General features: G+C 50.9%; 8 protein-coding genes across 8 annotated transcripts; 5 read left to right on the top strand and 3 right to left on the bottom strand.

Moving 5' to 3' along the window:
• Positions 1 to 5,281: 5,281 nt before the first annotated feature.
• ALTATR162_LOCUS10983 (uncharacterized protein) lies at positions 5,282 to 7,418 on the top strand (the record flags this gene model as incomplete). Its single annotated transcript, XM_043318623.1, has 3 exons — positions 5,282 to 5,675; positions 5,725 to 5,964; positions 6,082 to 7,418. The coding sequence occupies 3 exons, from the start codon at positions 5,282 to 5,284 to the stop codon at positions 7,416 to 7,418; spliced, it is 1,971 nt and encodes a 656-aa protein (XP_043174558.1).
• Positions 7,419 to 7,674: 256 nt separating this feature from the next.
• On the bottom strand, positions 7,675 to 9,104 carry ALTATR162_LOCUS10982 (uncharacterized protein; the record flags this gene model as incomplete). Its single annotated transcript, XM_043318622.1, has 3 exons — positions 7,675 to 7,745; positions 7,797 to 8,005; positions 8,053 to 9,104. 3 exons carry the CDS (start codon positions 9,102 to 9,104, stop codon positions 7,675 to 7,677), a joined length of 1,332 nt encoding a protein of 443 aa, XP_043174557.1.
• A 390-nt stretch (positions 9,105 to 9,494) lies between these two features.
• On the bottom strand, positions 9,495 to 10,424 carry ALTATR162_LOCUS10981 (uncharacterized protein; the record flags this gene model as incomplete). The annotated part of the gene is made up of 1 exon (XM_043318621.1): positions 9,495 to 10,424. The coding sequence occupies one exon, from the start codon at positions 10,422 to 10,424 to the stop codon at positions 9,495 to 9,497; it is 930 nt and encodes a 309-aa protein (XP_043174556.1).
• Positions 10,425 to 10,693: 269 nt separating this feature from the next.
• Positions 10,694 to 12,400, top strand: ALTATR162_LOCUS10980 (uncharacterized protein; the record flags this gene model as incomplete). Its single annotated transcript, XM_043318620.1, has 3 exons — positions 10,694 to 10,861; positions 10,969 to 12,117; positions 12,167 to 12,400. The coding sequence occupies 3 exons, from the start codon at positions 10,694 to 10,696 to the stop codon at positions 12,398 to 12,400; spliced, it is 1,551 nt and encodes a 516-aa protein (XP_043174555.1).
• Positions 12,401 to 13,098: 698 nt separating this feature from the next.
• Positions 13,099 to 13,762, top strand: ALTATR162_LOCUS10979 (uncharacterized protein; the record flags this gene model as incomplete). Its single annotated transcript, XM_043318619.1, has 2 exons — positions 13,099 to 13,296; positions 13,346 to 13,762. 2 exons carry the CDS (start codon positions 13,099 to 13,101, stop codon positions 13,760 to 13,762), a joined length of 615 nt encoding a protein of 204 aa, XP_043174554.1.
• Positions 13,763 to 15,981: 2,219 nt separating this feature from the next.
• Positions 15,982 to 16,689, bottom strand: ALTATR162_LOCUS10978 (uncharacterized protein; the record flags this gene model as incomplete). Its single annotated transcript, XM_043318618.1, has 1 exon — positions 15,982 to 16,689. The coding sequence occupies one exon, from the start codon at positions 16,687 to 16,689 to the stop codon at positions 15,982 to 15,984; it is 708 nt and encodes a 235-aa protein (XP_043174553.1).
• A 576-nt stretch (positions 16,690 to 17,265) lies between these two features.
• Positions 17,266 to 22,309, top strand: ALTATR162_LOCUS10977 (uncharacterized protein; the record flags this gene model as incomplete). The annotated part of the gene is made up of 3 exons (XM_043318617.1): positions 17,266 to 18,288; positions 18,340 to 19,730; positions 20,587 to 22,309. 3 exons carry the CDS (start codon positions 17,266 to 17,268, stop codon positions 22,307 to 22,309), a joined length of 4,137 nt encoding a protein of 1,378 aa, XP_043174552.1.
• A 531-nt stretch (positions 22,310 to 22,840) lies between these two features.
• ALTATR162_LOCUS10976 (uncharacterized protein) lies at positions 22,841 to 26,240 on the top strand (the record flags this gene model as incomplete). Its single annotated transcript, XM_043318616.1, has 2 exons — positions 22,841 to 26,126; positions 26,191 to 26,240. The coding sequence occupies 2 exons, from the start codon at positions 22,841 to 22,843 to the stop codon at positions 26,238 to 26,240; spliced, it is 3,336 nt and encodes a 1,111-aa protein (XP_043174551.1).
• Positions 26,241 to 27,106: the final 866 nt, after the last annotated feature.

Genomic DNA, 27,106 nt, shown 5'->3' with positions numbered 1-27,106 from the left:
GATGGCTTCTTTTGACCAGCCCGATGAAGAGGATACGTTGTGCGATATAGTATCTGGGCCGAACTGTAAGTCTATACGTTGAACTATGAAGAAAGAGGATCTTACCATTGGTCTTCATTACTCAGTCCGTTTCTTGAAAGCCGAGCCAAAGGTCTACGCTAGGATCGATTGCTATTTCACGATCGGGGCTTGTAGGTAAGGATGGTGTGCAAAGATGAACGAGCTGGTTGCCGTATGAAGTGATCGTTGCTTTGAATCGGACTGATATGATCAGACAAGGAGCCGTTTAACTGAGCGAATGGATATCGACGTATGTTGGGCGGCTACCATTTCGACTTTATACTGCGCAAATGGACTGCTAGTCAATGGCGAACAACCGGTAAATGTATCATCGCATTCTGGTCTCTGTATCCCGCGTACAGGGGCTCTCTCACCGACAGGGGTTCTCTCTCGCCGACAGGGGTTCTCCCTCGCTGCGAGTCCTTTGGACTTCCCGGGTCAGATCTGGCAAACAATAGCACCACCGGCTGCCCTCTAAAGAGAAGAGCAGCTAGCGGTGCATGCACGTGGTGGGCTGCAGTTTTGCTGTAACACATAGCTTCTGAGTAGCTAGATCTATACACTTACAGTACAACTGTGGCCGAGTATAGAAGCTTCCTAGACAGATGCATGCGGTGGACGATCGGGGCTTGCGCTCGATAGAAGTTCTGAGAACCACCGACGCGACCATTCGGTGCCTCGCAAAAGCGCCATCCAAGACCTTGGCACAACTCCCTCCAGTATGGAGCCGAATCTTGTCCAAGCGAAGGAGGTGCGACAGAGGACAGGAATTCTACAGCGAGAGAGAACAGGAATCCTACTGGCTCAGCTCGTGGGCTCGAGCGTTTCTCAGTTTTGTACGATTGGATGCGACGAGGGAAAAGAGCGTGCTGCTTGCATGAACTTGTGCTGAGAACGGTTTGTTGTCCTTGCAGGTGTGCGTAAGTAACATGCAAACTATTTTAGGGCCATGGCTGGTTTACTTTCACCGACTGAGGTCTCGTAAATCTGGCCAGAGAGGGATGGGCGACATTGTCATTATTGCGCAGTGGTAGAGGTCGAAGGATCCGGGCGCGAGGGTCCGGGCGCAGCGGTGGAAGAGGGTTCATGGTCGACGGCCCGGCAGACGATGCATTAAGCCTACGCGCACGCGTCATGGCCCCGATGAGATGCATGGAACACGTGATTGCCCTGCACTAGCCAAACCGAGCATCGACCTCGAAAAATACAGCTTGGCATACCCTCTCTTACCGTCTATCCTCCGCAATACCCAAGCGCAATACCAAAGAACCTCACTGTTTATGTCTATCCTTAATCCAACGCCTTGGGGGATAAAACGCTTCCAGGCATCGAGAGTGACAGAAACATGACCTAGCCGCTTTTGCAATGGTCTACGAACGCGTTGTTCATGTACGCCGGCGAGCAGATGCCATTCCGCGTTGACGTCAACCAGTCATCCGCAGACCACCCTACAACGATTCACCATCATGACTTGGAATTAGACGCATCTACCTAAGCTATCAGCGAGAGGTTGGCTGTAACTTCAATCAAGGATGCACATAACCAGACTTTACGTGCGAATGGTTGCTGTTCGACTTGCTGTTTCACAATGAGATGACCCTAGTACTATCATTCAGGTCCGGTCATCTGTGACAAGGTTGTCATTGCCACGGAGCGCCTTCCAAATACGACGCGACAATAACACAGCTGCGCTCAGGCGAAGAATGCAAACATTTGTTTGGCGAATTATATCTTCACGAACAACAAGGTCTGATCCTTCGAATGCGCGTTATTGACAAACAGGCCGACCCCTCCGACTCTCAAATGCGCCGCGAATGCCAAAATATCACCGCTTAGCTGAACGTGGACCTTTGAGCTCACTCGCCCCAGGTACCTCGCGGTGCTTCACTCCAGTCATCCGCCTGATTCTAGCCGCAAACTGTACCTAGAAGTTGTGTGCTATATCGTACTTCTCAAGCCTCTCTCTCGACTGAGCGTCTCGCTCTTGCTGTGACACCCACTTTGTGTCTTGGGGTAGAACACTCGCAAGGCTATCCAAAGGAACTACGTGGCTCCACAGCCGAATATCTAGATTGCCAGTATTACCCGCAGGAAATCCCTGGATATGACACATAGCAGTACCAACGCCACCCTTAGAGGTCATAATCCAGTTCCACATTCCAGGATCCGAGCTACTCAGAACGATAGTATAAGTTCCATTCCCGTTGGAAACAGCCTGATCGTTGTTGAGAGATTTCACTTGCTCTTCTGGCCGGTCGATAATCATCTACAAGGTAGTAGTGGGAACGACCCAGTAGACCGAAGCTGCTAGATTGAACGTGATAACGATAGCGTCTGTTTCGCTTAGGTTGTAGTGAGAGAAGGAGGTCGCATGCGTGGCAAGTGTTCCGAAGGATTGCTGTACTGGGATGTTGATGACGTTTTGGGGTTGCGACAAAGTTTGGCTGCCCAACAAAAACAGTCCGTAGCCTAGGAGCAATTCTTCAAAATTGGTTCTAGCCTTTTGAACCATCTGGTCTTCGGATGTTGGCCCCGGTAATCCATCAGCAGAACGAATTTCGACCTCAAGAGAGTCCGGTACTTGAGTGGAGCCATCTGTGATGTTGTTCTGGATGAAAAGCTGAACGGCGGCGTCGACGCTCTGGATATGGTTTGGAGAAGAGGAATTGGTCGAGTTGACAGTTATGAGAAAGGAGCCATCGGATTCCACCACGAAATCTTGCTTAGGACGAGGGATAATGTAATTGCACACATGCACATTGCTTCAGATCGTCTCGATTCCGGTGAACGTGTTCCGAACTAGCGTCAATACCTGACCCTATCATGGCACAACTGAACCCTCCCACATGAATCCTTGGGGCTTTTACCACAACATAAAACACCTATGGCAACGATCATGCCTAGCCGCTAATATCCTCAGGCTCATCAGATTGGAAAGTTGGCCAATACTACATGAACATAAAACGAATTAGCACTCCACCTTTTCATGCCTCAAAACGCGGAGCTGCCCATCATGTCAGCCGCTTGATTTTTTCACTTCTTTATCTCCTGGCTGATCTCTAGCTGTTATCTTCGTGCTCTGAACACTGTCACCCATCTCCTCGCGTTATAGCTTCTTACCTATGCTCTAGGTCTGCATGCAATGCCTACGTCTACACCCCACAGAGATACTGCGATTCCCATCGTTGTCAATCAGACGCTTTTTCAAATGCTACGAGTTCCGCTAGCGGTTTCTGTACCAATCATCTAACGTGCCTAAAAACTGGCTGTCCTACACCGCGGTACCACGCCGACAGCAATGAACAATCTTCCCCCTTCTGTCGAGAGCACTGGTATTCCCGTCGCAACCTTGACTGCACAGCTTCGGTTTACGGAACCAAGTCTCTCTTTTGCACGGCCCATGGTTGTCAATTCCCGACGTGCCAAATCCAGTCTCATCCGGGCTTCAATCTTGCGCGACGCATAACTGCAAGTTTGCTCAATGCGTGGAACCTACTCGGGAAGGCCTCTTCGCCTGTTGGACTCATACTTGTCAGGATCCTGGCTGCCCTCACCCCGTGTGTGATGGGCGAAGAGCCTATCCAGCTCACGTTTGCCGAATCATGACAAATGATTGTAACGAGATGGGTGCAGACTATCACCAAGGTCGCTACTACTGCATTACCCATACATGCAATGCCACCGGATGTTTGGTGTCTACGCTCGATGCGGGTGCGACACCCGACCAAAAGTTCACCATGTGCTCACAACATCGTTGTGCCGCTCAACAATGTCCTTATGTCAGATGCGAAAATACTGATTTATGTCACAACCACGCCCGTTGTGGCAAGTTGGGATATAAGAAAATCGCACGCTTTGCGAGAACCATCAAACATGCGCGGCCCCAGGTTGTACGACAGTGTGTACTTCCCCGCAAGTGGCATGCAAACATCACACGTGCTATATTCAGAGCTGCCAACAAGCCATCTGTAATCTTGACTGCAGATATTGCCAGAATCGTAATTTGAAGAGTAGTCCAAGTAGTCTATTAGCGTAATACTTATGATATAATAGATGTCAGCGCATGAGACGGCTGTTTTGACCTGCAATATCCTGTCTTCGACTATGGTGCTACTCACACATTCTGCTCGCACCATAAGCCCGTGTCACAATTTTACCAGTACAATGCGAAGGGATTGTTACGAATAACAGCCGCAGGCTTCATCATTAGGCACAGCGGAACAGGGACTGTATCGCTAGGCGCCAGGCACCTGAAGGAAGGCTAGGTCACGTGACTGATAGCTACGCCAAGGACTATCGTTAGTCCTGCGCGCGGCTATCACAACTATCACCCTCAGTATATAGTATTAGGCAATGAACTGTAAGAGTTCATTGTGTTTAACTTAAGTTTCAATCTAAGGATTACTACTTAATTCTTAAACCCTTGTGTTATTACATCGATCTACCAATCGTGCTAGTACAACCCTCTCGTCCATCGTCGCCCACTCATTCCCCGAGAACCAACCCTAGATCATCTTCGGACGATCTTCACAGGAATATACAAATTCCATATATATACGCCATTAGCTTGGTATTCTCTGTTGCCGTTTAGTGCGGTAAAGTTCCGCTACCTTGCCGTCTTCAACATATAAGAGGATATCCAATCACAGCAACGTGCTAAGACGAAGCACATGCTAGGGCTTCGCAAAGAAAAGCCGTCTAGGTGCAATACTAAAGGTACAGACGCTGGGCATGTGGAGGCTTAGCACGGGAAGAATGATTCTGTCTTTAAGGCTATGCCTATCGCAGAGTTACAGCTGAGAGTATCTGCAACCCACGTTGCTGGCTTGCCAGTTCAACCCCGCTTTTAAGCCCAAAGAGGACTAGTGTCTATCACAACCAGCCTCTCTGAGCATCAGAAGGCTGGACGCTCAACCCCTTCAGGACTTCACATACACTCTACAATGGAAGTATACATCCACCTGATGCGTTAAGCGACATGTAGGCGTCTCTACTCCCTGCTTGGGGCTGTCTTATCAGACGTATTTCCTCGATGTTTCTGCGCTGCCTTGCGCTTCCACTCCGTACTGCCTTACTATGCTCTCACTTCTTTTACTATCATCACTCACGTCATTGCAGAGAATCAAAGCAATTCGCCAATCAAGATTCAGCATCGAGTGTGGGCTTGAGACGATTCCTTTTCTCTTTCTTTCCTGAATCCTCACTATCTTTCACGTAGACCATGGGTCATTCTCAATCCAAATCCTCGGCTCATAAGTCGACTTCTCCATTTTCCCCTTCTACATCTCACGATTCCTGCGCCACCTTTACGTATACGCCTCTGAAACACCCGCGTCATTTCAGACTCCTACATTTGACGGCCCCTTGGCTTGAAAAACCAGCAGATTGGAAGGACGTGGTGCTACGCGGTACCCTCGTGGAAACCTCTCTTGACGATGTGCCGGAGTACTTTGCTCTATCCTATACTTGGGGAGACCCTACACTTAGTGATGTCATTCTGATTGACGAACGGGCGCTGAAGATAACGCGATCATGCGCAGCTGCACTACGTCGAATGCTTAAAGGCAAGTCTGGAAGGACGATATGGGTAGACTCTATCTGCATAAACCAAGCAAGTATGTGCGGGCATGATTTATGGATTCGCTTAGTACTGACTATTTAAAGAACATGACACGCAGGCGATCGAAGAAAGAGGTGCACAGGTTGCTTTGATGGATGTGATTTACAACAAAGCGATGCAGGTGAATGTCCATCTGGGCGAGGGAGACGAGAGAACTGAGGTAGCGATCAAAGCGGTGAATCGTTTATTGGCTGCTTCTGTAGCTGCATTGGGGGCGAAGAGACTTGGAATAGGGGAAGAGACAATGAGGAATAAGTACGAGAAGGTTGCTGAAGAAGTCCTTCGTAAGTCATTCGCTCCTAGTCTGCTCGAAGGAATAGAAAAGCGCATTAGCACTTCTGTTCGAAAGACATCAGTGATCCCTCGTGACTTGCTAAAGTAAGGTCGCTGACATCGGTTAGTAATTACTCCAGACTTCCCATACGGCAAACTCCACCCATTATTTCGTTTACCCTGGTTCAAAAGAGTCTGGGTCTTCCAAGAGGTCGTGTTAGCACGGAAAGTGGTATTCTATTGTGGCGAGCATTTGCTCAATTTTGAGAACCTGGTCCTGGCAGCGGATTTCACACGTATTCCATATTCGAAACTGGACGCACACGCACTTCACTGGAAATCGTATCTTGACGGTCATGATGCGACCGCCCGTTGTGTTCGGCTAAAGGCACAGGAAAAAGAAACGAATCTTGACCACATGGCCCTTTTCTACGTAATAACGAACTTGGATGCTACACAGCCAGTGGATAAGATCTATGGGATGTATGGGTGTGCTAAAAGATTGGAGTTGGAATGGCCACTCCCAGACTACACGAAATCCGTTGCTCAGGCTTATACAGAGGCTACAGTCGCTTGTATGTCGCAGTCTAAAAACCTCACAGTCATGACTCTGGCCATAGGTCCAGCGATGGGCGAATCGGGACTGCCATCTTGGGTGCCGGACTTCTCAGCGCGTATGACAGAATGTAGTCCGTCAAAGCCGCCAAGAATATGCATGCCAATTCTCCAGAACAAGCAGTATTCGGGGGCGACTCAAAACAAGTGGATTTTCATGCCAGAAGCAAGACAACTAAAAGTGTGTGGAAAGAGATGCGACTACGTGGCGGCTGTTAGCAAACCTTGGCAGGTCGATTCAGCCACCACACTACTAGGAGGCGCAGAATCCAATTCAGGTCAGGTTTATGATTGTCTCCTGAACTGTATTGACTCGTGGTTCGAAGTCGCCTTGCACCGGAACAGGACCCACAACAGCAGTGCGAGTGTTGCGGACGAACTCGTAGCTGTCTCAGACCTTGCCCGTCTTCTCACAACCGGACGCGCTAAGACGACTGAACCTCCTGATCGATTCGCCGAATATCTCTCTGTCCTCATCGGTTGCGCCAGGGAGTACGATACAGCCTTCCGCGCATCTTTAATTCATCCTGACGACGACTTGTCAGAGTATCTGCGTAACGGCGAAATGAAGCTTAGTCAACCAATGCAAAGAGCTTTTGAATACATGCTGCCATTCATATGGAAGATGGCTTTTCGAACAGCAGATAACTCATGCTTAGGCATGAGTAATCATAATGCTAGGCCTGGGGATCTGTTAGTTCTACTTCACGGCATGGCAACACCATGTCTTATAAGGCCTTGCAAAGGAGGTTTCAACTTCATTGGTGCAGCTTTTGTGGATGGGATTATGAACGGCCAGTTTTGGGAAGGAGAATCGGACGAGGACAATGAGTGGTTCATCTTGATATAGATCTTACTTTGAGCCCATACAAGGTTTTTCATCTCGTCATCTACATGGAAGGTGGTGCGTTGATTTATGCTACTAAGTTCATGAACGAAGCCAGAATCTGGATCCGTTCTTTTGACCGTCGCTATCCAAATTCCAGCTCCAAAAGACCTTCCTGCAATATGCCCTGCGCCCTTGAAACGCCCATGGCCCACATTTTGTACAGTAGATAAGGAAAAAGCTTGTCCGGTGTCGTATGAAGCTGAGCTCAAGATCGAGCTCACCAGGTAGTAGCAACCTGAGGATACTCCTTCTTGCTAATCTTGAGGTCATCGTAGACAGAATCATCGCCTGGTAATTGATTAGCAAACATTGCATCTGGCAGCGAACCCAACAACGTACCGTGAAGATGCTCAACGCGCAGCTCATCCTCGTGTTCAAGCTTCTCGATTTCCTCTAGTGGGGTCTCCTTGTCATGCTTCTGGTCCTTGGTAGTAGGCTCGACGCCAGCCTCCATCTTCTCGCCGATGAGCAGAATCTGGCAATATTCGTAGTCCAAGTATTTTGGCTTTACTTCGACCCAAGCTAATCCGCGGAACTCTTCGATGAATCTGCTAGTGATTAGCCAAAAATAGGTAGACAGAGCGATGGTGCGTACTCTTTGGGGAAGCCAGGCTTCTGGTCAAGTTGAGCTGAAGCCGGTCCACTGCGCTCAGGATTCTTTACACTCATGATGAAGCTGCCTTGATCCTTGATGCCTAGGTCTTCTTGCACCTCACCAAGTTCAGAGGGTATGGTGGTGGAGTAGACAAGATGGCATGTGCGGTCTTCAGTGCGCGTGATCGCATATACACCTTCGGCTACTGGTGCGACAGGCTCGGTGCGTCGGCTGCCCTGTGTCTTTGTCTCGTACTCGTTTGCGCCGAAGAAACTCTCCTTCAGTTCCTTGATGGAAGTATTCGCCTTCTCGACAAACGCCATGAAGCGGTCGTTGTGTGATTTGGGAAAGACTTTCTTGGGAAGCGCAAAGAGTCGGATGTTGTTATCGTCGGCGAGCGCACCATCGCCCAGCTTGGCTCCAGATGGCATGGGTCGCAGAACGAAGAAAGTGCGTTGAAGATCGCCAACGCTCTCGGAGTCCTCGATGCCGACGCGGTTGCGGGTGAAGAAGTAGATGATGCCCTTTTCAAGAATGTTTGACGGCATTTGCTTTGCGCGTTGGGAAGACTCCTCGATCGCGCCTTCTCCATCTCCAGCAGGCTCTTTCGCTGCGCTCTCTTGTTTCTCGGAATTGTTCTCTTCCGTCTTCTCTCCTTGTGTAGTCTCGTCTGCCTTGGGGGCGGCTTCAGTGTCGTCCTTTTTCGTCCTGGCGTCAGTCGTTGAAGGCTTCTCGTCGTCACCAGTGGCTAACGCTGTCGCATCGCTCGCGTCCACAAGGTCTTCAACAGCTGCCGCTTCGGCCTTCTCTTCGGAATCTTCTGCTTGCTTTGTGTCCTGAGCGTCGTCAGAAGCGTCTTTCATCTCACTGTCTTCCTCCTTGGTCGTGTCCATTGTCTCCTCGATAGTCGCCTGTTTTTTCGTCGCCTTGCGATCTCGCTTGGGGGACGGCTCGACTTCTGGCTTGCGTTTCGTGCCAGCTGCGACATCGTTGCCTTTTGCAGGGCTTGAACTGTTGTCGGTTTTGCGTGCAGAAGAGCGTGTTCCTGCCATTGTCGGTAAATTCTGGTCAATTGAGATGGAATTTTTTGGAGTTTGGTGCAAGAACAGGTGGAAAGGATGAGTGAAGTGACGAAGAAGCCTGACGTTTGCGCGCGCTGGAAGTTTGTGGCAGGCGCGTCGCGTGAATGGTGACGTCAATGGCAGTAATTAGTTCATCGACGCGTCAGGAAGGCACGTGCAGCCTCGAGCAATCGTACGGAAGCCACGATGGATATGGGAAATGAATTGAGAGTGCCTAGATTTGCGATACACAGCCATACGCATGATCTAGCAGACCTCCCGCTATGCGAACCTTATACGCAGCGCCTCCAAACCTACATCGAGAGTCGCGCATCCTGGCCAACTAATACGAAGCCCCTGGAAAAACCAGAATTGCTTATTTTATTCGTGTCTCTCGAGAAAGGATTCGATACCCTCTGCAATGCCCTCTGGACTTGGTCTCTCCGCACATACATCGGGAGTGAAGCCAAATTCCTGCTTCAGGTAATCGCGTGTAGTCGGGCCGATGGTGGCTATCAGGATGTCCCTCTGATCAGCAGTAACTTTGGCTTTCCCAGTCTCCGCGTCCAAAAGACCCAGGCTCTCGAGCATGGCTTGACATCCACTTGGAGAGAATACAACAACCCATTGTTGCTTCGAGCCTTCATCAGCATTTCTCCGCCAGATGGTCGAAAAGTCCTCCTTGAAAGACTGCATCTCTCCAGTCTCGTATATGACCAGCTCATCTACTTTCGCCCTCTCCTTCGGATCCAGCTCTTCTGACTGGAGTGTCTTCGGTATTATATCCCTCCTCTTGTCGCCGACCATGAACAGTATGGGTGGATTCGGAACACCTGAGTGGAGGGCATTGTAGTGCCTCAAGATGTAACCCGCCAGAGCTTCACCGTTGCCAGTGTCGTCACCTAAGACTGGGCATTTGAGACCCAGCGATCGCAGCCCGCGGGCTGTCGCTGGACCTACTACGTACAGCGGCAGGCTCTCTGGAAGCAGATGGTCGATATCGAGGGTCCCCTGTTTGCGGATTTCCTCGACAACCTCACTAAAAGCTTCGACTGCGCGCTGCGAGGTGAAAATAAGTGCACCATAGGTCGCAAGACCCTGCTGTGACTTTGGCACGAAGCCGCGGTCGGTGACATGTTGGCGCACCTTAAGCAGGGCATCCCGCTTGAACCTGTGCTCTAGAACCGGCACAAAGACTGGTGCATAGCGGCCGTTGTCGAGGGTAAGAAAAAGCTCCTTATATGTATCCTTTGGAACCGATTTTGTCTTGAGCAGTAAAATAGGGATCTTGCCCCGCGATTGCTCTGCCATTTTGTGGTTTAGTGGGTGAATGTCTGAGGCCCGAATGAATGTTCGATTCATGGAGACTGCGGGCGGCACTAGCCCGTCCGCTAAAGGTCGGGAAAAGTTGCCAGGATGCCGCCCGTGGTTCACTCGAGACCCTCGAATTTAATAGTTGTCCTTCCACCGCTCTTAGCCCTCAACCCTCACTTTTCGGCGGTCAACTCAGGTCTCGCAGATCTCCCCCCACCGCTGTATTTACCAGTCAGCCTCTCAATCCAATTGACTGCACAGCAACTATGGCCGACGTCGCAACTCCACCCGCCGCCCAGGCCACGTCCACAAACGGCGCTGCTGCCCCCAAGGAAAAGCAGCAGATTGTCAAGCCCGACAAGCCTGACGAGGACAAGTACAAGGAGGAGCTCGCCAAGTTGGAGAAGGAGCACGCCGCCGCCCAGGAGAAGCTGGTGAGTACATGTCCCGGTGTAATGCGCGCAGTCGCACGGGGATGAGCCAGCGGGTAGCTGCATCGCACACCACCATGTTAATTAGGAAAATTGCTAACGACGACTAGAACGCCTGCAAGGCTAAGCTCGACCTCGCCAAGCCCAACAACAAGGACTCGCCAAACGCAAAGCGCCAGCAAGAACTCAAGACGGAGCTCAACGCCATCCGCCAGTCCCAGCAGGGCAACAAGTCCGGACGTAATGCCATCTTCGAGAAGATCAAGAAGCTCGACGAGCAGCTTAAGCAGCAACTCAACGAGCTCAAGACTGCAAAGGGCAAGTCCAACTACAAGTCGGCCGAGGATGTTGACCAGGAAATTGCCCGTCTGCAGAAGCAGGTCGACACCGGCATGATGAAGCTGGTGGACGAGAAGAAGGCCCTGGCTGAGATCAGCGCCCTCAACAAGGCTCGCAAGAACTTTTCTGGCTTCGACAACCAGCAGAAGAAGATTGACGACATCAAGGCCCAGATCGCCGAGCAGAAGAAGCTGTTGGACGACCCCGAGAACAAGGCGCTTAGCGACAAGTACACCAAGCTTCAGACTGAGTTGGACGGACTGAAGGCTGAACAGGACGAGGCCTTCAAGAACCTGAGGTCACTCCGCGAGGAGACGGACAAGGCGCGTGCGGTGCAGCAGGAGAAGTACCAGGCACGCAAGGAGCTCAAGGACAACTACTTCCAGCAGCTCCGCGCGTTCAAGAACTACGAGTTCGAGGCCCGCAAGGTTCGCGCCGAGAAGAGGCGTCTGGAGCAGCTCCAGTACGTTGCCGGCAAGCGCAAGGAGACTGCCGCCAAGCGTCTCGAGGAAGCCAGCACACCTGCCTACGGCGACGAGATCATTGCTTGCGAGGGCTTGATCCGCCACTTCGACCCCTCCGCACTCCCACCTAAGGAGACCACCGCCGCCAGCAAGTTCGCCGCCTCTGCTCAGCGTACCGTCGACGATTCCGGCCTCAAAGGCACCCGTATATCGAAGAAGGACACTGAGGAGGAGAGCTACTTCGCTGGTACTGGTGGAAAGAAGGGCAAGAAGGGAAAGAAGGGCGGTGCTGCTTCTACTCCCGGCAAGTTCAACCTCAACATGGGTATCATTGAGGAGCTTGCCAAGGTCGGTGTTGAGGCTCCTTCAAGCCAAGAAGACGTCCCTGCCACCGTCGAGAAGCTCAAGGCCAAGCTTGCACACTGGAAGGAGGACCAGGACCGCAAGACTAAGGAGGTAGGTGATTCCAATTCCGACAGCTAGAATATTACTAATTGGTTTACAGAACATTGCCAAGGCACAGAAGGAGATCGACCGCCTCGAGGCAGAGGAAGCCGAAGAGGACGCTGCGAACGGAAACACTGACGCAGCCCGCAAGCCCGCACAGAAGAACCAGGCCGTCAATGGCAACGCATCCGCCGAAGCTGAGCTCGATCAGGAGAAGGACGCTGCGGCCGATGCTGCTGACGACCTCAAGAAGGCGTCGATTGAGGACAAGGAGACTGCCGCTGACGCATAGAGCGCGCAGTGTAACGCTTGTCGCTAGAGGTATTAGCCTCTCGGAATTTGGGTCATATATCCGGGGCATATGCATAGTCTGGATCTAGCCCACATTTTCATTTCTAGCTTGGAATCGGTACGTTCTCCGCTATTGTTTACGGGATACCAGCATGGCATTGGACGGGGTCACGGAGTGGGGTACGATGTGTTTCTATCAGACGCGCAGCAGATCTAGAGGGATAATATCACCATCTTATTTCCAATCTGCGCTCACGTTTGTTGCTGATCGTGGCGATTTCTACGACTCAACCATCTAGAACTTGGTCGTTGGCTTGTACAAGCATGATATGACGCAAGACCCTGAACTACAGATTAGATCACCCGTACACTAAAAGTAGAGCCGGGTGATGGTCAAATGAAGCTACCCCACATAGCGGGGTGGATGTGGTTCCAAACGCGAGCATCATCACGAATGACATCATCATCAAACTCAATGAACAAAACTCGCGCGATATCCTCAGCTTCTCTCTAACGCACTACCTGCTTACCGACAATTGCTCATCAAAAGGTATGCTTCAGTCTCGTTTTCTTTCTCACTGCATCGCAAGAACAGCGCGAAGGTCTCCTCGAACATTGTGCCTACAGAAGCTGACGCCATCTCCGCAGCTATCACACAACTCTACTCCTCAACGCGTATTCTCCACAACTACCTACAACATGTCTGGCTTCAGCAACGCGGATACCGGCTCCAAGAATGCCGACCCTTACACCCAGAAGAACATCGAGGAGCCCTCTCTTAAAGAGAAGTGCGAGGACCTGCTCAACTTCGTCGACAAGACCAAGTTCTGCCTGTTGACCACACAGGTTGCAGACAGCGACCTCCTGGCCTCAAGAGCCATGGCTGTTGCTGCCAAGGTACGGCTCACTCAATTGGTCATTAAAGACCTTGCTAACGAACAAACAGGAGGGACATGGCTTCGACCTCCTTTTCCACACCAACACCGAGTCCGGCAAGACCGACGACTTGAAGGAGCACAAGTCCGTCAACATCGGCTTCATCAACAGCTCCGGCGAGTGGGCATCCATTTCCGGTCACGCTTCCATCGAGACAGACCGTGATGTCGTCCGCAAGCACTATTCACCAGCGCTCAAGGCCTGGATCGGTGATCTCGGCGACGGCACACACGACGGTGGCCCAGAAGACCCGCGTATTGGCATCATCCGCGTCAAGGTCAGCACGGCACAGTACGCTATCTCCAAGAGGACACAGATCGGTGGCTTTGTGGAGCTAGCAAAGGGCATTGCGACTGGAGAGGCACCAAGCGTCAACAAGCTGAGGCACCTTGATGAGGCGGAGATCCAACAGTACAGGTCTCAGTAGATGCAAGCATGTGAGTTAGGATCGATTGATGCTGCATGAAGAGCGGCAAGATAGCATAATGATCACAAAGAAGTAATCAAACAGAATAATAAACTTCATCGTCCAACTGCAATGTTCAATGGTGCATCGACGTGAAGCTGTGACCTACCATGACGTCATACTAGCGCGACTTCGACTTCGCGTCCGCGACCATCCACAGTACACTCAGTAGCCTTGCCTTCACCAACCACACGTCGCACACCCACCAACCCTCTCACCGCACCCGAAATGGAAAACCCAGGTCCGTATTATCCGTACTCCTCGATTCCTTTATTTCCGCAGTCACCTCTCCCACTAACCAGTCCTACGCGCGATAGTCAAAGAAATACCCGCGATAATCCACCTCCTCACACAATCACCGCCTTCGCTTCAGCGCGCAACCATCGAGAAATACTTCACACCTGACGCTGCCTTCTCGCACCCATTTTGCCGTACATGGAGTCGCCCGAATTCGAGGTGGTTGGTGGAGAGAACGTATCGGTGGTACAAGATTATGAGTCCAAGGATTGATTGTACTGTACAGAGTGTCGGTATGTTGACCCTCGACCCCCGATCGAAGGAGCAGGACGAGTGATGATGGTGGTGGTAGTAGTAGAAGAATGAGATAGGATGAGATTGAGGGTAACAGAGGCTAACAAAAGACCAGCATTCGACGAAACCAACCTAATCCTCTACGTAACCATTTTCCAAATCTTCCGTATCTGGCTTATACCGTTTTACTACGCGCCTGTGCGACTTACCACTGTTCTTTATCTCCGCCGCTCCCCGCCCTCTTCCACCACCACCTCTTCCACCACCACCTCTTCCACCACCACCTCTTCCACGGCCCCCAATTTTTCCCTCCTCTCCGACATATCCTCGAAACCCAAATACTATATTCAGAAACAAGACGACCTCTACCAAGTCGACCAATGGATACGTTTCATCGCACCAGGCGCGTGGATGTTAATCTGGCTGTGGCAGGCTTGGGCGACGGTGTTTTGTGTTGCGGGGACTGTGCTACTCTGGCCTGTCAGTTGGGTAGAAGAGAATTGGGGCTGGGGCAGTGTAGGAGCGGGGAAGAAGAATTTGGGATGGAAGAGTGAAAAGGCGGGGAGTAAAGAGCATGAGGTAAGTGCTGATGGGTTGGCGGACAAGGAAGTTCTGGGGAAGACGGGGCTGAGGGGGAGAGTGCTTGGGTAATGTTTGATGGTATCGCGAGTTTTGCTGGTGACGCTGGCTTGGCGGATTACATTAGTATTGAATGTGACCGCCCTGCATTTACAACAAAGGAGCAATGTTTTACTCAGCCCCCTCTTCTAGGCGATCTGTCGCAGCGGGATCGGAAAGCGAAGAGAGCGTGGAGCAGGCATGTTCTGGGTCGGTGCGAGCAAACAGCGTTGCCGCTATCGGATGCGAAGTGGTCATTGCGGCGATTCGAACACACTGTTCCATGAGCCAAGAAGTAGAAAGGTTTGGGTAGGGTTAAGGATATAGGCTTTGCATGGCTGGTCGCTGCTTTGGCAGATGGAATTAGATGGGATTAGACTATCAAGAGGTGGAACGAAGCCATAATACCATTCCACAACAACCTAGCTACGTCCTGACTTGCTGGGAGCAGGCAAACATATCTATTACTGGAACCGGTGCTTTCTGTTGTGGATCCACTGGACATGAACTCGCCCATGTGAAGATATGAGGAGCCATTTCATGTTCGATTGTGTCGAAGTTGGAGCGTGGCCGTGAACGTAGCTTACGGTATTCTGCTTCGGTGAAGGCTTGGCGATGAGGTGGAAGAAAGTATCAAGTGGTATTTGCGAGGAACGGTGATGGATTGGAGTTGCGTATTGGATGATTGGCAGTGGTTGGGACGTGTGTATTGGGTGCGTTGCGAGTGTTGTACATCTCTGACTGCTCTTGAGCGAGTATAGCAGGCCTGGCAATACTTGAAACATGCTTGCAGTCGGTAATCGTGGTTTTTACTCGGTATGTGTGGTGGTGGTATCGAGAGCATGAATGCAGTAGTATGGAGGTAAGTCGTACCGCATCAGCAACGACACAAACCATACCATAACCCCCTTACTAAATGAAGGGATCAAAAAACCAAGGTGAATTCAAGGTGGCACAGTAAGATAACAATGCTTGCATCAGACGCACGATCATCTTTCATCTTCTCATATCTTTGGCATCGACATCGAGACCTACAATTGTTGCCAAGTCGCATCCTCCCCAAGCATATTTATGCCTGTAAGAAATTCGGCAAGTCTCGAGTAGCCATGATTCATAGGGTTGAGAGTCAATATCCATCCGAGGAGGCTTTCGTACTGGCTCCCTTTCTCGAACTTCTCTAATGCTAGGCCAAGTGTTTTCTGCATCATATCATTGGGTAGCAATTGTAGTATGAGTAAGGAAATTTCGTCGAGGTACGCACAAAGCGCTCTTGGAAGGCGGATCCCCACGAGGTCAACGATAAGTGAGTGTTTACACCCATGCTTCCAGGCTTTGGCCTGGTGGTTTGCGTACGCTGCCACGAGCTCGAGTGTAAAGCCGGGATCGACCTTGAGCGTTCTGCTTGCTTCGACGACCTGAAGAAGGATCGTTCTGACATCTTCAAGAGACGATGTTGCAAGCCGACGGTGCATCTGCGCAATGATGTGAAAAAGGTGCAAGAGATGGGTTTGTTCCCTCTTCTCGAGAACAGAGCTGCGGAAGCCGTCGAAGGTCGGCCACTCGAATGAGATTGCGGTGACAAGCTTTGAGAGATCAGCCCCAAGAGTGTATGCGACGACCTCGAGTAGGTACCGCTGAAGTTGTGTAGCCCTCTGTGCAGCCTGTCCTTGCTCAACGGTAGAGAGCGCAGAGTTAGAGATCGGTGACCTCTCGAGGCTGTAGGGAGGGGTCGGAAGCATGGGTGGTCATCATGGCGGGCAGAATTGAGACCACGAAGACAGACCTTGAGGATGCTGCTTTGAGTCAACGGAAAAGGGTGCAATTGAAAATTTGTGAGATGCAATTCACTGTGTAGCAAGCCTGGTCCTTTTGACGATGTTCTTACCATGTGTTCGATGGGATTGGCTTAATAGTCATAAATCAGGGTCGCGTATTGACACGGATATGTACTGCTACCAGGGTAATATTAGATGAGTCTGGCGTGTCGTAACGTGATATTTGCAACGCCCATAGCATGAAGTGTACAAGCCCAGTTACATTTTCCACGAGAGGCCTCTCAGCCACCGCGTATGGACAAAAAGCCATGTCGGCTACGCTACGCAAGTCAAGCGTATCGTACTATGAAAATTGGAAGCCATGGGAAACGAGGTCGTCCCTAATCAAGACACCGATAATGTGCCCGTGGAAATGGAGGTGAAAGGACGATTGTTGAGTCGGCATAGGCCCGCGCACTAAAAGCACCACGTGAACACCCGTTTTCCTCCACCGCGGACGCGTCGCGTCGAGTCGCTCAACTCCGCAACAAACAGACCACAATGCACAACACCAACGAGAAGCGAAACTTTTATCATCCATACACGCCGTACGACATTCAGAATGAGTTCATGGCCGCTGTTTACACGTGTTTGGAAGACGGCAAAGTCGGTATTTTCGAATCGCCGACGGGAACAGGCAAATCGCTGAGCTTGATCTGTGGCTCGCTGACTTGGCTGCGCGATCACAAGAGACGTACCTTCGAGGAAGGGTTCACGGCAGATGCGGCAAATAGCGAAGAGCCGTCTTGGATAGTTGAACATGCTCAAAAACAGCGGAAGCAAGAAGCGCTTCGGCGCAAACAAGACCTGAATGACCGCATCGCCAAAATCAAAGCAAAGGAGAAGCGTGCGAAAGTACGGTATGAAAGCGGCGAGCCAAAGTACAAGAGACAGAAGGTTGCGGGGGGCGATGTCGAGAACGATGACGAAGCGCAATTCGCGCTGGGCGACTATGAGAGTGATGAGGAATCTCACAAACGTGCAAGAGCTGGCACGTTTGATGAGTCCGGGCTATCAGCAGAAACTCAAGCGTTGATGGCATCACTTGGTTATACTGCCGATGCTTCGAAAGATGAGGATGGAGAGCCGCCTGACGAAACGAAGATATTCTTCTGCTCTCGAACACACTCCCAGTTGACCCAGTTCTCCAGCGAGCTGGGCCGCGTCAAGATGCCGCCCGCCATCGCTCCGGACGACAATGCGAACGATGCCGGGGTAGATTCACTCGTAGAAGACGCGAAGCATCTCACTCTTGGATCTAGGAAGAATCTTTGCATCAACAGCAAAGTCAACAAGCTTGGAAGCGCCACTGCGATCAATGAACGTTGCTTAGAGCTTCAACAGAACACCAAGACGGAGAGCCGCTGTCCTCATATGCCAACAAAAGAGAGCGAGCCGTTAGTCAATGAATTTCGAGACCATGCGCTTGCGAAGATTAGAGACATCGAGGACTTGGGAGTGCTGGGGAAGAAGCTGGGTGTATGTCCTTACTACGCTTCTAGACCAGCAACCAAGTACTGTGAGGTAAGTCTGGCGGCGCTTCTCCAAGATGGATTTATGTACTGATAGGGTTAGATTGTAACGTTGCCATATCCGCTACTCCTACAGCGCACGGCTCGCGAAGCACTTGGTCTCTCCCTCAAAGATCACATTGTCATCATTGATGAAGCGCACAACCTGATGGATGCCATCACAGGCATTTACTCCGTGTCTGTAACCCTAGACCAAGTGCAACAAGCGCGCGCCCAACTTACGGCATACCTCCAGAAGTTCCGGAATAAGCTCAAAGGGAAAAATCGGGTTTATGTCGCCCAGACGGTTCGCATACTGGACTCAATCATCGCCTACTTGCAGTCAATTGACGCCAACGCGAAGGCGACAGACGGCTTGATAGACATGGCTGCGATCATGTCTGGTAAAGGCGTTGATCAGATCAACATTTATAAGCTCAATACGTACCTTCAGGAAAGCAGGCTGGCGCGCAAAGTAGACGGGTACACTGTATATTCCGAGCAAGCGGAAAGTGGAAGCGCGCACATGTCAATCACAAAGTCGGTCAAAAGTGGGCCACGACACACTGTACCGGTCTTGATGCATGTGCAAGCCTTTCTTCTCTCTCTGATGAACCCGTCCAGCGAAGGCCGCTTCTTCTATTCGAAGGAAGAGGCCGTAGGCACAACGTTGCGATACATGCTCCTGGATCCAACCTACCACTTCAAAGACATCGTTGAAGAAGCGAGAGCAGTGGTATTGGCGGGTGGTACCATGTCGCCGATGAGCGACTATGAGCAACACCTGCTATCATATCTCAACCCCTCAAATATTATGACGCTCTCCTGCGGCCATGTCATACCGCCTTCTAACCTCCTTGCTGCACCCATCGTTCGAGCAACCAGCGGGGCTGAGTTTGACTTCACGTTCGAAAATCGCAACAAAGAGAAAACCATGGTCGATCTCGGCAACACCATTATGACATTCGCGCAGCACATTCCAGATGGTGTGGTAGTCTTCTTCCCCAGCTATTCATTTCTCGACGCTTGTATCGCAGCCTGGAAGCGCATCAAGCAACCATCTTCGACGTCCACTTACTGGGATAGCTTCACACGAACAAAGCCTGTTTTCCTGGAGCAGCGCAGCCAACAGCAGCCGTCTAGCCAGTCACCAGCAACCAAAGAAGCGACAGTAGACTCCGTTCTCACAGCCTACAGCGCAGCAATCGCCTCCGGTAACGGCCGCGGTGCTCTCCTCTTCGCCGTAATCGGCGGCACCTTATCTGAAGGCATCAACTTCAGCGACGCACTCGGCCGCGGCGTCGTCGTCGTCGGCCTCCCCTTCCCCAACCCGCATTCGGCGGAGTGGAAAGCAAAGATGCAGTACATCTCCGCCAAACAAGCGAAGAGTGGTGGCGATGGTAAGGCGGCTGCGCGTGAGTTTTATGAGAATGCTTGTATGCGCGCTGTTAATCAGTGTGTGGGGAGGGCGATTAGACATAAGGGGGATTATGCCACGATTTTAATGTTGGATAGGAGGTATGGAAGTAAGAGGATACAGGACAAGCTGCCGAAGTGGATTAGGGGGAGTTTGACGGGTGGGTTGGGGGTGCAAGATGTAGGAAAGAGGTTGGATGGGTTTTTTGCGGATAAGGCATAAGCAAGGAGAAAAGTTGATCGGGCTTACCCTTCATGTTCTGATGTCCTGCATGTACGGGAGGACTTTCACGTTGTTCATGTCGTCGATACTGACGTTGCGAGCGTCGTGAGTGGCTCATTGCCCAGAGTAAACGCGAACCCAAGGATGACCACATTCAACGATCCAAATAGAATCGCACGTGGCGCGTCGAAAATGATTGGGTATCTACTTTGTCTTGAGATCCTGCGAGATAATTTTAAGCTGTGAACGTCGCGGCCACGAGGTCCCTCTAGGTGTGGCTGTGCACTGTGGGGCTATTCAGCGACCAATCCGGCCTAGATCGGGCGCGAGCACTGTCTCACATTCCAGAATGCGTGTCTTCATCTTCAATTCCATCTATTCATAGCCCGAACGCCCATCTCTCTCGCAATGCCCGCTACCATACAGTCCGCGCGCATTTCGATTATGTGAGCGCAACCAACACTCACAGCAAAAGGGTTCGATCGCTGGAACAGGCAGATACCCAAGGGAGCCAGAAGGAGGAGCCAGAGACAACAAGCACAATTTGAGAAAGGCGGACCAAATTGCACTATCCATGATGTCCTCTTCTTGGCGACAAAATGGCCAAGAACGGGGTGCATACACAACCGTCGCGCAGACGGAGGTTGCAGGCGCGGATCTGACAAGCCATAGCAAAGACATTGCAGCCGAAGACGTGGAGGCTATGCCGTTCGATCCTCCGGTACATATTGGCTCTATACCGACGCCCGAAGATATGCTGTTTCTTCCTCGTGTAGCTGACACTCTTCCATACGGCGCCTTTCTGGTAGCAATCGTAGAGCTTTGCGAGCGCTTCGCTTATTACGGACTTTCTGGGCCATTTCAGAATTATATCGCCAATGACTATGACGACCCTAATGGGCTACCAGGAGCTCTTGGTTTGAAGCAAAGTGGTGCGACAGCCATGACAAACTTCTTCCAATTCTGGTGCTACCTGACACCTTTGTTTGGAGCTGTTGTTGCGGACCAGTACTTAGGCAAGTATGCGACGATCAAGTGGTTCAGTCTAGTGTACATGGTCGGCATCGCAATTCTCTTCGTTACCAGCTTACCGTGGGCGGTCCGAGGTGGAGCTGCGTACCCTGGACTCATTGTCGCAATGCTGGTTATTGGCCTTGGTACCGGCGGCATCAAGAGCAATGTATCGCCTTTGATCGCGGAGCAAGTGCGGTCAAATAAACCCTTTGTCAAGACTCTGGCGAGCGGCAAGCAGGTCATTGTGGATCCTGAAATCACGGTACAGAGGATTTACATGATATTCTACATGTGCATAAATGTTGGTTCGATATCTGCAATAGCAACAACGATGCTAGAACTACACGTCGGGTTCTGGAGCGCATATTTGTTGCCGTTGATCATGTTCTGCGTGGGATATGTCGTACTGGTGCGAGGGAGGAAGCAGTACATCATCAAACCGCCACAAGGCGGTGTTATCGGCAATTGCTTCCGCGCCCTATTCATCGCTGCAAGAAATGGCGGAGACCTCAACAAAGCGAAGGCTTCTGCTCAGGGTCATGGACAAGGCAGATCGAAAGTGACGTGGGACGACAAGTTTATCGACGAGTTGAAGACTGCGCTGGTGGCATGCAAGGTCTTCCTGTTCTTCCCGATCTACTGGCTTTCGTACTCGCAAATGCTAAACAACTTTGTTTCGCAGGCTGGCCAGATGGAACTGCATGGCCTTCCAAACGACATCCTTCCCAATATTGACCCTGTTACTATCATTCTGCTCATTCCGATCATGGACCGCCTCATCTACCCGTTCGTTCGCACACGGCTGCACATCGCATTGATGCCGATAACGCGCATCTCTCTCGGTTTCCTCATGGCTGCATTTGCCATGCTGTATGCCGGCGCTCTCCAATCCTTCATCTACGCAGCACCACCGTGCTACTTCAGCCCCTCAAACTGCAAGGCTGGAAATATCAGCGAAGGGAAATTCAAACCCAATGAAGTCCATGTTGCTTGGCAAGCTCCGGCGTATGTACTGATCGCACTGAGCGAAATCCTCGCCAGCGTTACGGGTTTGGAGCTGGCGTATGCGAAAGCTCCGGAGAATATGAAGAGCTTCATCATGAGTCTCTTCTTGCTCACAAGCGCGGGAGGAAGTGCCTTGGGTATCCTCATCGCTCCGTTGGCAAGAGATCCGCACTTGCAGTGGCTATACTTTGTCTTAGCATTCACTGCCGCTATCGCTGGTATGGTTTTCTACCGCATGTTCAAGGGCATCAACAGCAACCTTGCTACGCAGTTGGAACATGCGGGAGAGTATGAGTTGACAAGAAGAGTGAGCGCCGACGATGACGCATACTACTGCGACGCTGAGAACCCTGTCAACGGGACGCAACGCGCCTGAGGCATGATATCAGCCATTCGCCGACCATCCGAGGAACAGGCGCTTACCGGTCATGCAGCCAATCATCGTGTACAACAATGGAAGCGAACGAGGCTCGCAACTCGATAACTCAAGAACAAGAGTAGTTACTCACAAACCAATAACGATATTGCGAGTCGCGGATTCGACCATTTATACCTAGAGGCAAATAGAGCATTGTGTCCAAAGGCATGCGGCCGGGCTCTATTACGGTTGTTCATATCTCAACCCAATGTTTCGTTTCAGCCTTGCGCCCTACAGATTTGCTGAAGTGGGCTGTGCATCAGCTGCGAACTGGCTGCCAAGTGATTATCAGGCGCGGGGTATAAGGTGCATCATGTGCGAGTAGAATGATTGCCACTGATCTAAATGCGTCTCCCGCGCACCCGCAATGTTGTAGCTTTCATGGAAATCAATCCTTATTGTACACCAAGAGTTTGATGACCGATACACAAGTCCGCACCCTTTCTACCATCTCTGATCGATCTAAGACTGCACGAGATTGCAGGTGGAATGCCTGACGTACTCGGAGCTGTCACCGGCGTCATTGGTGCGTGTGATGTTATCGCACGTGCAACACTAAAGAGCCTCGAGTACATCTCAGAAGTAAAGGCCGCTCCAAAACATTTGGAGCGCCTGAAAGACGAATTGGAGACACTGGAGTCTGTAACCTCTGCACTACGAGGTTTTCTCAAGTCTGCACGCGTTGCGAGAATTGGCTTCACCGAATCATGTCCAATATTCATCTTCGTCGACAAGTGCAAAGACCACGTTGTCGAGCTCGAACAATACTTCGCAGAGAAGAAAACACAGTCACGTCTTCTTTGGCCTCTTGACGCGAAACCGGGACTCGAGAAGCGACTAGAAGGGATACAGAAGTTCGTCAACCTCTTTCATCTAGCATTGAGCGTCAACGGCTGGTCCTACTTCTGCAAAGAGGCTGAGGAGGCGGGCAAGATGTTGAAGCAGGAGTTGGATGAGTGGAAAGAGGTCAGAAAGACGCTACAACCGTTAAATAACATGTCCGAGGATCTCCAGCACATCCGTTCACACTGCAGGGTGATCGAAGCAGGATTAGAACTATTGAGAGATTCCACAGCTCCAAAGCTCGAAGAGATCAAGGTTCATCTACAGGCGCATCTTGATAAGGAATCTATGGAAGAGCGAAAGCGGTCACATAACGAGCTTCTGAACTGGCTTTCAGCAGATGATTTGCTTGTGAAGCATCGTCAGGTCCTGGGCACACGCCAAAAGGGTACTGGCGGATGGTCAGAACAGATGTTACGAGAGACAGATTGGCTCTACAAGCAATCCTCTAGGACTCTGTGGTGCCATGGCATTCCCGGATGCGGAAAGACTGTCATTTTCTCGACTATACTCGAGCACATCAAGGCTCAGTCCGATCCAAAGTGTACTTTAGTCGCAGCAATCTATCTCGACTACAAAGACCAGAGGTTCCACGATTTGAGGTCCGTTCTGGCGGCACTTACAAGACAACTGATCGAGTCTTCACTCGATGCCGAGCGGTTAGTAGAACTAGTGCGGCCCACGAAAGACACATGCACAGTGCGTGGTCAATCGGCGCCAAACGTTTCCGACTTGGATGGACTGCTACTTTGCATCGAGGACCTTGGATACTCATTTATCCTATGTTTCGACGCCCTTGACGAGATCTCCGAGCCGGTTCAGCATGAGTTACTAAGTTGGCTGTCCTGTACCTCCGCACATCGCTCACTGAAGACATTGCTCATGTCTAGAAGCAACATCAAGGTCCGACCATGGGGGAGCATCTTTCTCGAACATAGGATTATCGCTACGGTGGAGGATTTACGCACATACCTGGAGGCTCGAGTTTCTGACACCAAATCCGAAGACCTTCGTGAGATCCTGGCTCGCCGGCCCTTGATAAAAGAAGAGATCGTGTCTAAAATCATATCTCGGTCTGATGGCATGTTCCTTCTAGCGAGCCTACACTTCACCTCACTCGAGGATGCCTTATCAGAGCGCGAGGTTCGTGATCTACTGCATGGTACATCTGATCAAGTGATTGACCACTACGATGTCTATCTGAGAAGAATACAATCACAACGACAGAGTCAGTTGGCATTGAAGGCTATCTCGTGGGTACATTTGGCTCGTCGTCCATTGACCGCTCCTGAGCTCCTTGAAGCTATAGCCATTCGGGCACATGATACAGATCTGGACAGAACGGGCATGATAACGATCGAGCGACTACTGAGTATGACTGGGGGCCTACTAGTGTATGAGTCAGAATCACAACACGTGCGACTTGTGCACGAAACCTTGCAGGCGTACCTACACGGCGCGAAAGGAGCAGCTCTTCTCAACACCCATCTTTCCGTAGCAGAGGTATTAGAAGCGTATCTGTGCTTTGGAGTCTTTGACTCCCAGCTTCCTGTCTCGACAGCTAGTAGTTGGGCAGATATCAGTTCTCTATGTCGAACGCATAGGCTACTCGACTACGCGATGCGTGACTGGGGCTACCATGTTTGCAAAGCAAAGTTTCGGGCTACGTCGGTCGGCCTCAAGATCGCGGAAAGGATCGCTGGAAGTCCTATACTTGTGGCTCTCATCAAGTTTCTTGGACTTCTACCACACCCACTAATCGATGGTGAAGGCTTCTTGACAATACATGTTGCAGCCCTACTGCAATGTCCCCCTGTTGTCCTACATTGTGTGCAAAAGCATCTCGCTGTAGCGGAACATAGCTACTCGAGCCTCGACAAGCCAAATTCGATGGGTTTGACTCCTCTTCATCTTGCTTCCATGGTCGACAACCTGGAGGCGGTGCAAGACCTGGTCAAGCACGGAGCTTCTGTTGCTGCAAAAGATCGCAACGATCGGACGTGTGTATACTGGGCCGCATACTGTGCTAGTACTAAAGTACTGCAGTATTTACTCACACGCGAGGAAGTCAGTCAATTGGATTTGCTCAACGTCGCAGACGTTGATCGTGTGACGCCTTTACACATTGCCATAAGGCGGGGTCACGCGAAAGTAGCGGAGACTCTTGTGAATGGCGGTGCCGTACAGAATAACCTTACAAGCGCAGAACAAACCCCTCTTCATTATGCTGTGCAGCATCTCCCTCAGCTTACCGGACTACTTCTTAGAGGTGGAACGCACATTGAGCAGGCTTCTAACAACGGTCGCACTTGCCTTGCTTGGGCTTGTGTTCTGGGCGACGAAAGTTGTCTCCGGATTCTGCTCGAGGGGGGCGCAAAGATACAAGTCAAAGACAAGGAAGGTGCGACACCACTTCACATCCTAATGGAATCGACCAGAGATCCAGTGGGAGCTACTAAGCTATTGTTGCACTACGGAGCCAACCCCTACACTCAGGACAATGCCGGTCAGACGCCAATTCTTATTGCGCTGCGCCAAAAGCGTTTCCTTGCTGCGGAATGCCTCTTGTCCCAGCAAGCCACACCAAGTCAAGATTGTGATGCTAAGATACTGTTGCTAAGAGAAGCTAGTCATCAATCCGATTGTCCTGAGGTTATTTGGAATCAACTCGGAGATGTCAACGTACAGAACGATTGTGGGCAAAGCGCTTTGCATTTGGCTGCGATCGATCAGAAAGTTACACAAATCAGGAATCTTCACGACCACGGAGCAGACCTCGAATTGAGAGACATGACTGGGCAGTGTCCGCTCCAGATTGCAGTTCGCCATTCCGTCAAGAGACGACACGTCTCACACATCAAGCACTCGGAAGGCGATGTTGTGAGTGCCTTGCTGGCACGTGGTGCATCCGTGCTATCCCAAGCCTACTCTGGTTGGACTCCCATATGTGAAGCATTGGAGAAGCGTTCGGTTGCGCTGCTTAAGAGACTCTGCAGTTATCTTCCTCTTGAGGCACGCGATCCTGACCTGGATCGGCGGTGGCTGACTACGTGTATTGAGAGCGAATCTTCCGCATCGTTGAGTATGCTCGAGGTGCTATTACAAAAAGGTGTAGGGATGGGATCTACAGAAGCTATGTCACATACTTCCCTCTTATCAACAGCTGTGAGAGACCTATTGAGTCTAACATGTCAAGAAGAAGAGGTTATGGACGGGCAAGAGCTACAGCCGCATCGAGCCCGCAGAAATTCGGTGGATTTCGGGACACCATTTTCCAGAAAAATCAAATGCGAGCACTTCGGCATTTGCTCGCTTGTAAAGCTGGTCTGTGAGAAGATATCGCTTCTCTTGTCTTGGGGTGCAAACCCAAACTTGATATCAGATGAAGGTCAATTAAGTGGCCTCTCTCCTCAAGACGCACTTGTGAGGCATAAGCCGCTGTTCGCATGTGCATCACGTCCCACGAATTCAAGATGCGACAAGTTGATCGCAGTGCTCATTACGAGTTATATACTGGATCCAGAGCCGCTGATTAGGGCAAGGAAGGTACAGAAATATCGTACGGATTTCGAATGGAATGACCGCGTTCCGTTGTCACTTGTTGCCTCCAGTTCTAACCGTCGGTCAAACAGATTGCTGGATGTACCGGGACCTGACCGCCATATTCGATATAAACGGGCAAGTGACACTAGGATTATTGTTTCGAGCAATGTGTTGTCTAATCGACGCCCTACTGCGATACACTATATGGCTGATATGGCTGAGATTGAGCAATACGAGGCATCTAGGAAGGACCTTTGGGGTCTAGAGGAGGATTCTGCATAGTAATAGTGTTTGTGAATGGACTCTTAGAGGTTTGAGCCACGAGAACCAGATATTCTTGTCCTGTTCTTTTATTCGCAACTTTCGCGT

Source organism: Alternaria atra (genome assembly GCF_907166805.1).
Source record: "Alternaria atra isolate CS162 genome assembly, contig: 35, whole genome shotgun sequence".
Taxonomy (NCBI): Eukaryota; Fungi; Ascomycota; class Dothideomycetes; order Pleosporales; family Pleosporaceae; genus Alternaria; species Alternaria atra.
This window is presented reverse-complemented; position numbering and strand designations above follow the sequence as displayed.